Source organism: Aricia agestis, chromosome 10 (genome assembly GCF_905147365.1).
Source record: "Aricia agestis chromosome 10, ilAriAges1.1, whole genome shotgun sequence".
Classification (NCBI taxonomy): domain Eukaryota; kingdom Metazoa; phylum Arthropoda; class Insecta; order Lepidoptera; family Lycaenidae; genus Aricia; species Aricia agestis.
This window is the reverse complement of record NC_056415.1, coordinates 9,051,064-9,061,510: the sequence shown is the minus strand read 5'-3', so window position 1 is coordinate 9,061,510 and position 10,447 is coordinate 9,051,064. Positions and strand designations below refer to the sequence as shown.

At 33.9% G+C, this 10,447-nt stretch overlaps 1 protein-coding gene across 2 annotated transcripts; it reads right to left on the bottom strand.

Moving 5' to 3' along the window:
* Positions 1-1,012: 1,012 nt before the first annotated feature.
* LOC121731261 (endocuticle structural glycoprotein ABD-4-like) lies at positions 1,013-10,145 on the bottom strand. Of its 2 annotated transcripts, none has more exons than XR_006036202.1 (5): positions 10,044-10,145; positions 3,916-4,040; positions 3,332-3,506; positions 1,528-1,680; positions 1,013-1,391 (listed from the first exon to the last, which is right to left on the bottom strand). XR_006036202.1 is itself a non-coding variant. In XM_042120623.1 (5 exons), the coding sequence occupies exons 1-4, from the start codon at positions 10,053-10,055 to the stop codon at positions 1,582-1,584; spliced, it is 411 nt and encodes a 136-aa protein (XP_041976557.1). In that variant the 5' UTR covers positions 10,056-10,145; the 3' UTR covers positions 1,013-1,396; positions 1,534-1,581. The 2 variants fall into 2 exon arrangements, 1 of the variants encoding a protein (XP_041976557.1); XM_042120623.1 differs by having other exon boundaries at positions 1,013-1,396; positions 1,534-1,680.
* Between the last annotated feature and the right edge of the window lie 302 nt (positions 10,146-10,447).

Genomic DNA, 10,447 nt, shown 5'->3' with positions numbered 1-10,447 from the left:
ATTAATAAGTTATAATTATTAATCGATGACTGGTTATTTGATAAGCTCGGAGAAGCGTTTTTTTAATAATTATTATACTTTTTGGGTAATATTACAGAATGTTACCCAAATAGTATAATACTTATTATAGTATAATAATGATGTAAGAAGATAATGCAGATTATTTTTAAAGGACAAAACGACATGCATGTTTTCCTAGCTAATAAATAGTTAAAAGCTTTTAGCTGTATTTTAAGCTAAATAAATATTTGGTAACATCTTGGCAACCGAAATGAATTAAGAATATGACAACAGAAATAGCAATTCCTTCAAAAGGATAGATAATCATTAATTCAAAAATATGGATAAAAAATATTCTAGAACTTTCCGACGAAGAGAAAAAAGACATACATTTCAATATTTTATCGTCCAGACAAGATCATGTTCAAATTAATTAACATAAATTATTCAACCCATAAACCAGAACAAAAAAAGCGTTGCTAGGGAAAACTGTTAATGATCGTTGATCCGAAAGATTTAATTAATCTAGAAAAATCAACCAAACACTTTTTGAAAGATTGAAATCAATTTAGATGTATTAAAGTGGGAAATAAGTAATTTGAAGATGAATCAACGTAGGTATACCAATAGTACTTTAATACCAAGAATCCCGCTTATAGGTCGTTCGTGAGACGACGCCTTATGTGCCAAGGTCAGATTGAACAAAATGTCAACATTTTAAATGGCTTTTGTTTGTCTCTTTGTTTTGTAACTAAAATTCTATTTCTGATTCCTCTGACGGTGTTAAAATTCTTGTATCACGATGTTTGTGAATTTGGTCGGATATTATTCTTGTGATTAGCACCTACGACATTTAGTCAATAGGCTTTGATTGTTTCATAAAATGATCATGTAGTCGGTCGTTAAATTATATCGTACATCTTTTTCGTTAGGTATTCTACTATTATTTTTAATTTCTACGGCACTTCACTTAAGCAAGAGGGGGTGAACTAGTCTAAAATAAAAGTCGATCTCCTTTGCAATGCATCTTTGGCACTGATTTGCATTTATTCAACTTAATAATATATCCGTCCGTTGGTTTATCACAGTTCGATACTTGAGCATATTCTATTTTTGTTCATTTTATATTGCTGAGTATAATATTGATAGTACCATTTTGTTAATAGCTTCTTAGTTTCCCATTTGTTAGGTTTGATGAGTATTTACAAAGAAGTGGAAGCGATTAATGTCGGTACAAGGTCGTCGTTCAAGAAGGAGTCGGCTTATGTCCACTATAGAGAGTTCGATAAAACTGCACAGTTTGACCGCACATAAAGACAAACATACTATATAATAGTTACATCTTCACCAGCCTACATCTATTCTGGCTGGTTTCGTATGATGTATCGGACCTTTGATACACGAAGATACCAGACTCATGGAATGTCCGTGTGTACACTGCCGCGTACAGTTAGTTGCAGATGTAGTGTGGACGCAATCGACACTTGTGTCGACATTTTTGTTGAGTGTCAGTGTCTTTGTGTATACTTAGCATAACGGAACTATGCAGTTTTATCGTTGAGCAGGAGTTTGTAGCAAGTCTTAGTTTCTTCCCGGTGGTGGTGGGGGGTTGGCCGCGATGTAGTCTAGGGCTTTCTGTATTGCTGGTGGTATCGGTGGTGGGGTTGGCAGATGGGCGCCCTGAAATGATCAAAGGTTTAACTATTATTTATAACTCAGCACATAATGATCACGCTCATAATCTAAGAAATTATTTTTTTAAATAAAAATATTAATATAACTAGCTGTCCCGGTGAACTTCGTGTCACTTTAAAACCTTCCCTGGACTTCTACGAATATTTTAAGACTAAAATCAGCCCAATCCGCTCAGCCGTTTTCGAGTACTAGCGCGACTAACACATTTTAAAATCCATTTTTATATATATAGATAGGAAACACAACATACTAGTTTTTCTCTGTTTCTTCACCTTTAAATAGTATCCCACTAAGAACTCTAAATTTTTTACCCAAATTGCTATCATGTCAAGTTTCAAGGCAAAAAAGTTCAAAACATCCAGCCATCCATCCATCCATACAAAATATTAAGGAAATACTATTTACTCTACGTTAACATGACAATGACCAACTCACTCACTTTTAATGGAATGTCGCATATCCACTATGGGTAAATAGTGTTATGACCTTGACATCCACATAATAGGTAATGTTGAAGACAAGCCTTAATTCGTTAGTGAGAGTAAAGCCTGATTGTCAAGGAAACATAGAGATGGGCAAGATTAGTAATGAGCTGATATTGACATAAATTTTAATACCTTTGTTTTTATAATAAAATTGATGAATACATTTTTTTATATAAATATTAGTATTTAAATACCTAAGTCGTAAAAAATGTTGGAAAATATTTTAGAACTGAAAAAAGTTCTACTTTAAACACAGTCTGTAACTCTATACCTATCTTGGCATATCCTTTGAGTCAAAAATCATAAGTAATTAAATTACTAATAAGCAGCATAAATTCAATTACAAACATAATTAGCATAATACATAATATCATAAAATTAAAAATATATTGTTTTTGTTTCATCGTAATCGAACTTTGATTCTGTTGCTATTTCTTAGCGCTAGGATACACAAGTATCATACTTAATTGGCTAACGGCCGCACCCAGTCTAGATTAAATAAAAAATTTAATCAAATGGAGATTCTGCCATAAACTCCATAAATTTTTTTCATTAAATTAAGGTAAACTAATTTATATCAAATATCCCTGCTGGCCGATTCTGTATCGTACATTTGTGAGTTAATAACTGTGGTAGTAACGAAACGGAGGAGTGATTAACCGAAAGTGCCACATTTTTGTATTCACTTGCATACAAAAGTGAGACTTTCCGTTGCTCACTCCTCCGTTTCGTTACTAACTCAGTGATTAACTCACAAATGTACGATACAGAATCGGCCAGCTGATGTGAGTAAATTATCGGGTATATTAAGTTAAACTTCTTATACCATCGAAGAAATTTATTCATTCGCAGATGACGGACCTACGTCATTTGGTTGGCTTACGTAAATTCAATATTATATGTGGTGGGCCAAAGCCCGTTAAAAAAAAAAAAAATTCAATATTAGCTGTGATCGGTCTGTTGGGCCTGACACATTGCGACCAAATAGCGTATCTGCGTAGGTCCACCTTCTGCTTATGAATCAACTTCTCGGATATCGGATCGGAACTTAAATAAAACGTAATTTATAAACTCCAATTTTTGAAAATGCTGGACCGCATCTTATCCCGGAATACACTTAGACATAATTCTGAAATTAAAAATTTACTAACCTCAGGCTTAAATCCGCCCTCATCATCGGCTACATAGTTCAGGTTTATGACAGTTCCATCAGGCGCAGTATAGCTGAAGCTACCCTGGGCTACGATGACGTCACTAGCATCGGGGCTGCTGGCCTTCTTCAGCTGTCCCTGCTCTTGCGCTTTAATGCCATTTTCGGTTTCATAGCTGTAATAAAAGTGTTATGTGAGGAGCCAAAATCATAGTTTGTCAATACGATTGCTATTTAAAACGTATGTATGCTTGGTATATTTTATTATTCAATGGCATTTCGTTGAATTTATACTATACGCCTGACAAAAACTAATATTCAGCAGGTTATTCGGACAATGGACATATATAGCAATCTATTAGTCCCAAGTTTTGCCATAAATAGTTGGCTAGGCGACTCAATTTATTAAATAAATTGCCATCTTATTTATTTCAGGATACAATTTTTAGAGCATATACTAATCCCATTGACATCATAAAACCTTTAACATAAAAAAAAACTTAAAATTAGTATTTCTAAATTATACAAAGTGGACCTAGGTCATTAGGATTTTAATGTTTGCTAAGACTTAAAATAATTTCTTACTTGTAAATATACGAGCCATCTGCTTGCTGGTCAAACTCTTGCTTCAGTATGGCAATGACCTGCTCCGCAGGTTTCTGTGGTGCGGCTATCGCTACCGCGATCACGGCGAGACAACAGAAAATCCTCTGGAAAGAAGGAAATGTTGTACCATCGAGGAAATTAATTCCTAGGCAGTTGACGGCCCTACGTCACGTGATCGACTTATGTCAATTCAGTGTTAGCTGTGATCGGTCGGATGGGTTTGACTTAACGCGACCAAATTACTTAGGTCTGCCATTTGCATTTAGAGTTAGAGCCTGCGATGACCAGACCTTCCTCCGTTTCGTAAAGCTGAAAGTTTACCTGTTTGTGGTCTTGACAGAGGTAAGAACGACCAGCAACTATGGAGTTTCAGTTGCGGTTACTTTAAGTCGAGGTATCCAGCTCTGAAGGTCTACCTGACCTTCCAGAAGGAGTAGAGCTCAATTTCATAACTTATATTCTTTGCGATAAGTGGAGGAATCTCGTCTTCGTCTTCCAGTGCCGGAATTTTTGACAGCTGCCAGAATGTCTAAAATTCCGGTAAAGTTTCTTAAAATTAGACTGGGTGTCTAGCAGTGGGAAGCAAAAATATCCGGCACAGGAAGACGACATTCCTCCACTTACCGCAAGGAATATAAGTTATGAAATTGAGCTTTCAGTGCCGGAATTTTTGACAGCTGCCAGACTGTCTAAAATTCCGGTAAAGTTTCTTAAAATTAGACTGGGTGTCTAGCAGTGGGAAGCAAAAATATCCGGCACTGGAAGACGACATTCCTCCACTTACCGCAAAGAATATAAGTTATGAAATTGAGCTTTACTCTTTCTGGAAGGTCAGGTAATCCTTCAGAACCGGATACCTCCTAACCAACCTTACCTTTTTGGCAAAAATTTGCTGGATCAGCTAGTTATTTATAATTTTACTTCAATTAAGTAAACACATTTTCTTTTCGCGTATACATGTACTCTACACAAGTGAGCCATGCCATCATGTAGTCGTCGCCCAAATTCAGGCACTTCCTTCATATAAGCTCGCAAAAAAAACTTATGCTTTCTTAGCAATAACTTTGAAAACGTATTATATTTATCACATAACAACGAAGAGTTGTGCAAGGTGTTGTGGGAATAATCCACGGAATTTGTGTTGCCTCAAAACACAATGTCCTACGTGCTTAAAACAAAAGATATGCACCTAATTAGTCGTTGCATGCTAAATACAGTCACGGATTCCGACTGCGATAATAGAAAGAATGAAATAGAACCGACATTAACAATAGTAGACCTTGGTATACTGCAGTATCCAATAGTAGATGTATCCCAAATTCTTAAACTATTCAAATCAAAAAATAATATAAACAGGGCGTAACAAAGCAGAGAAATAATTATTAATAATACTTTATTTAGGGTTTGCGTGTGGTGTGTACATAATAGTTATATTATAGAGTTCACTGTGAAAGGGGAGCGCTAAAAGTGTTATTTTTTAAATTATTGTAGGGCAATTCATAACATTAGTGTTATCACTTTGTTTTATTGCACCCTGTATAAATTCCAGTGCACTGTCCAACTACTATAATTTAAAAAAATGTTTTCTTCCATTTTATTTTTGCAGGTTATCGTCGCTGCCTCGGTCAAAATGGAGTACAGTTACCGTGGTAATTAATAACAGAGCCAGACATTAACTATCGTGGAAGATCCCGCATATCACCTACAACATCCACACTAAAATTATGTCTACGAAGATTTATTTTAGCCCATTTTCAGGAATTGATTTGATCTAGTAAAGTCATTTTATCCATTATGTAGCTAATTAGCACATTCTTAAGGTCCTTAAGGGGCGATTTCACCAAAGAAATGGAACGCGTTCCAAGGCTCTCTGAACCGGTTCAAAACGTATAACCGCGATTATAACATCGAAATGCATTTCACCAGTATAAACTGAACGCGTTCACAGCAAATCCGAGTTTTATCTTCTGAACGACCAAAGTCCGAAGTTTAACGTCATAAAACCCGTTCAAGCCCTGTCATGGCGAAACGAAAAACATAATATACAAAATAAATGTCAAGATGACAGTTTTGACACATGCGTTTGTTAGTTTATGTATTGTTTCTTGCTATTTTGTAGTTAAATTAACGTGAAAAGGTTTTAAAATTATGAAAATATGTAAAATAATCGCGTGACGTCACGTAAACTTAGATTTAATAATCGCGATCAAAAGAAGTTTGTGAAATCCAATCGAAACAAAACGAGATTTACGTCGCAGCATGAACGCGTTCAATGGGAACTAAGTTTTATAAAACTAAGTTTTATTTGTGTTTGGTGAAATCCCACCTAAGTCTACTATATAATTAATCCTTAAGACTTATATAAAAGTAAATACCTAAAAAAATGAACCAAGGAATACAGTTTTTTACACTTCTCCCTTGGTGAGTCGTCTTAATAATGTCTCGCAGGTCGGCGCCAATGGGTATATTAATAATCGTATAACAATTATATTTAGGGCCTGTTTCACTACTTCCTGATAAGTGACGAATAGGCAATCCACCAATTGACTTGACAGATCAAGTATAGAATCTGTCAAAAAAGTTGTGAATAGTCTATTCGGAACTTTATCAGAAAGTGGTGAAACACGCCCTTAATGTTGTATTTAGTTAAGGCTGATCATTAAAGATCAATTTTTCTAGCGATTACATAACGCGACCCCTAGACCCTGACAAAGTGGTGTGTTTCCAACACTTAAGTAATTAAATTGTGGCTTCTGTGTCGTTTAAGTAATAAAGATATTCAACTAACAAACTGTACTAGAGGACTTGCTAAAGATGTTTAACATGATATTGACCGCAACTTCGTTGTGCCAAAATTCGTTTATTGCGCGGAAACTGTAATTTTTTTCGGAACACAAAGTATCCTATGTCCTTTCCCGGGACTCAAAGTGTGTCCATACCAAATTTCAGCAATATTGGTTCAGTAGTTTGGGTGTAAAGAAGTAACAGACAGACACACTTTCGGATTTTTAATATTTGAACATTATGTTTGGATGTTTTGTATTTTTCAGGACCGTGTGGAAATTATGACTAAAGTATAATAATATGCTATCGCATTAAGCTGTTTAATTAAATATAAAGCGGTGTATTTTTAAAATAGAAGAGCTTTGAGAGTTTTTTAAATCGCGAGATTTAGGGTGAAGCCAAACGAGCGTAATTTGTGAGTCTTGAGTCGCAGAATTTCGGCTGGCAGAAATCCTGCTGCATTCAGTTTCATACAAAAGTCCCGTATGATTCACATGAACGTAATTTTGTGAGTCATTATTTGTATGAAAATATATTTACGCGGCAGAAATTCTGCGACTCTTTTATAAAAATATTTTATGTCTTTACGGCAATAAAAATATAATTTATTATCAAACTCGCTAGACTTTAGCTTAATATTCACTTTTTAAATATTTATTTCTAAAGCTTACTATTGTATAGTCGTAAAAATTAAAATTTATAGCTATCCATGTGAATGACCTTATATAAATTAATTTGAGCTATAAAATGTGATATTTAATTAATAAAATAATAAATAGCAATACCACAAGGTAAAAGGTTTATTATTGTAGGAATTTCGGAATATTGTAAAAAACATAATTAAAGAGTAACACTGTCCTACAAAATAAATAGAACAATCCATATTTTAGAACCATCAAATCAAAGTATTTAATCATTTCTATCTCTGTTAGCTATCTACCACTTTCAAGACGTCTTAGAAGACTTTCTGCAAATGAAATTGTTGTACGTCTCATCAAAATGAAGCTACTCACAAAATATTTGTTTGGTAGTAATAAAAAAAAAATTTGTTCTACGGAACCCGGACTATAATTTACAAGTAAAGCTGTTAAAATAGTTGATGATAAATACCCGTTTTTAGGATTCCGTACCCGAAGGATAAAAACGGGACTCTGTTACTACGACTTCGATGTATGTCCGTCTGTCTGTCCATATTCTGTCTGTCTGTCTGTCTGTGTCCAGGCCGTATCTCAAGAACCGATATAGCTAGACTTATGAAGCAACCAAAACTAAAAAGAAAATAAAATTAATAGATAATTAACTATTTGCACACAATTCGTCAATTACTATTTTTAATCAAACCCTTAAATCTAGAATATTAACAATTAAATCTTATCTACGCATAATACATTATAGTGGTTAATATTAAGTAGACATTTAACTTAATAATTCAAATAACCAGTTTTGTAATGAAACTGCCCTTTAAACTTGTAACCTATTAAAAATAACATTATGCGGTTGCTGCAATTCTTCAATAAGGTTGTTTGTGGGTTCATCTCTTATAAGTTATAACCTATAATATACATAGAGATCTTGAATATAACGACTTTTGTAATCGTATTTTGAAAAGAAATATGGAAACGCTGAATTATGTGCGAATTAAAAAAGAAAGTGGCAAAACTAGGCTTTATGATTTTCACAATATCATTTACTAATGAGGAAATCTGATAAATGGGTTCATGATGAAAAAATGTACTTTGCCTGAACAACAAACTAATTTTGGCGCAACGAAATAGCGGGCAACTTGATAAATTATTTATAATACAATTAAGGCCTGTTTTACCACTTCCTGATAAGTGCCGAATAAGCTATCCACCACTTAACTTGACAGATGAAGTATGGATAATCTGTCAAAAAAACTGTGAACCTATTCGGCACTTTATCAGAAAGACGTGGTGAAGCCAGCTAACTCTACATGAAGACCACACGGGAAAGATAAGGAATGTCACCTTTTTTTGTGAAATGAATGTTCTTTTTTATAATTGAGCTGTAATAGTGAATGTCAATGCAATGCAAAAACCAGGAATAGATGGTTTTTTGTACGGAGTTTAGTCACTTCTTTCAGATTGTGAACCATAACTTAAAACTTATTTAAACAAATCAAATTTTAGAAGTACATGCAAAGCATATGTTAACATAGTAATAAGTTGTTTCAATATTTCATTTAAAAAAGTATAAAATGAAAGAAATATAGACTTTTAAACTTTAATTTTTTTGTTCATTCTTTAAGTTTTTTCTTAATTGTACTTTTTTGACATTCCTTGTTTTTCCCGTGTGGTCTTCACTTATGTTATAGGACGTATGGATAAAGGAAAAAGCAACGTACACGGTGCCTCATTATTATACACTAATAGCCAGTGTTTAAGTATCCATTAGGTGTTTTACCTGTGTCTACATGTAATAATTATTATTGTGTTTCAAGGCTTAGCAGCTAGTCTTTAGGTCATAAACATTTTATGTATACAAGGCAAAATAGAATTATATACTTAACTTTATATTTCTAAAGAATTCTATTTCGCAATCAGCACCATCATTAACTAAATTATAAAAACTTTTAGCTTTTTCTATCCATACAAGTAATGTCGTAAAAAGAAAGTGTGTTTGTCAGTCAGACTGTTATCTCTTCAGGGTTAAGCTGCTGAATTAACTTAGCATAAATTCTGTAGGTACATATTATACAGATTCTGTAGGTACATACAGATATTATGTCCCGGGAAATCAAGAAATCATAAGTACAAATAGAAGAAGACAAAAATGATTATAATTTAAATAATTCCTAAATGCGAAGTAACAGACATACATAATAACATAGACACTAGACAGTCCGGTACACTCTGGGTATGGATTGACCTCCTAAGCTTTGAAATAAAATAACACACTCTAAGCACTATTATTCTGACGAATTAAGAATTATGTGTGAATTAATATTCTAATAATAATAATAATAATATCTATGAACGCTTCACACCACGTCAGTCTGGCCCCGTGCTAAGTACCTAAAGGACTTGTGTTACAGGTACCAGACAACGGAAAATATATATTTAATACTTTTATACTTTACATAATATATTTAAGATTTTTATTATATCATACACATATTTAATACACATCCAGACCCGGGAACATTGAAAACATTCTATTGTCTGCTTGGGCAAAATAGTAAATGATTTTGAGAGCTTCATACAATGGGTACGTTGACCCTAAATAATTTAGTACAACCATGTCCATCTTGACCAAAATGACAATAATTACTTTTTTAAAAGCTACATGCAAAAAATACTCACAATTTCAATCATGTTGCACTGAGAGTATGTTCAGGGGAACTATTGTAACATCCTACGTCGAGGTTCGCATGTGCGGATTGTACTTAGCATCTAATCAGTTGTCCCTTTTATAGAGACGCAGGTTTGTCAAGCAATTGCAAGCAGGGGGAGCCTGTAACGTCTGCAAGCAACAGGGCCGGGTTTCGTTATTGTTTTCGTTTAAAAAACAATGGAAACAATCAAGCAAACATCAACATTGTAAAAACAACGTCAAAAATGTTATCCTTGTGAAAATAAGGACAAAATTATTTCTAATATTTTCATGTAAAATATTTTTGTGTGAAAGTAAACGCGAAACGAGTAGAGGTATCAGCGTTGGTACTAACTGTCGCCCGTGGAAATTCACAACATAAAAACAGTTACAC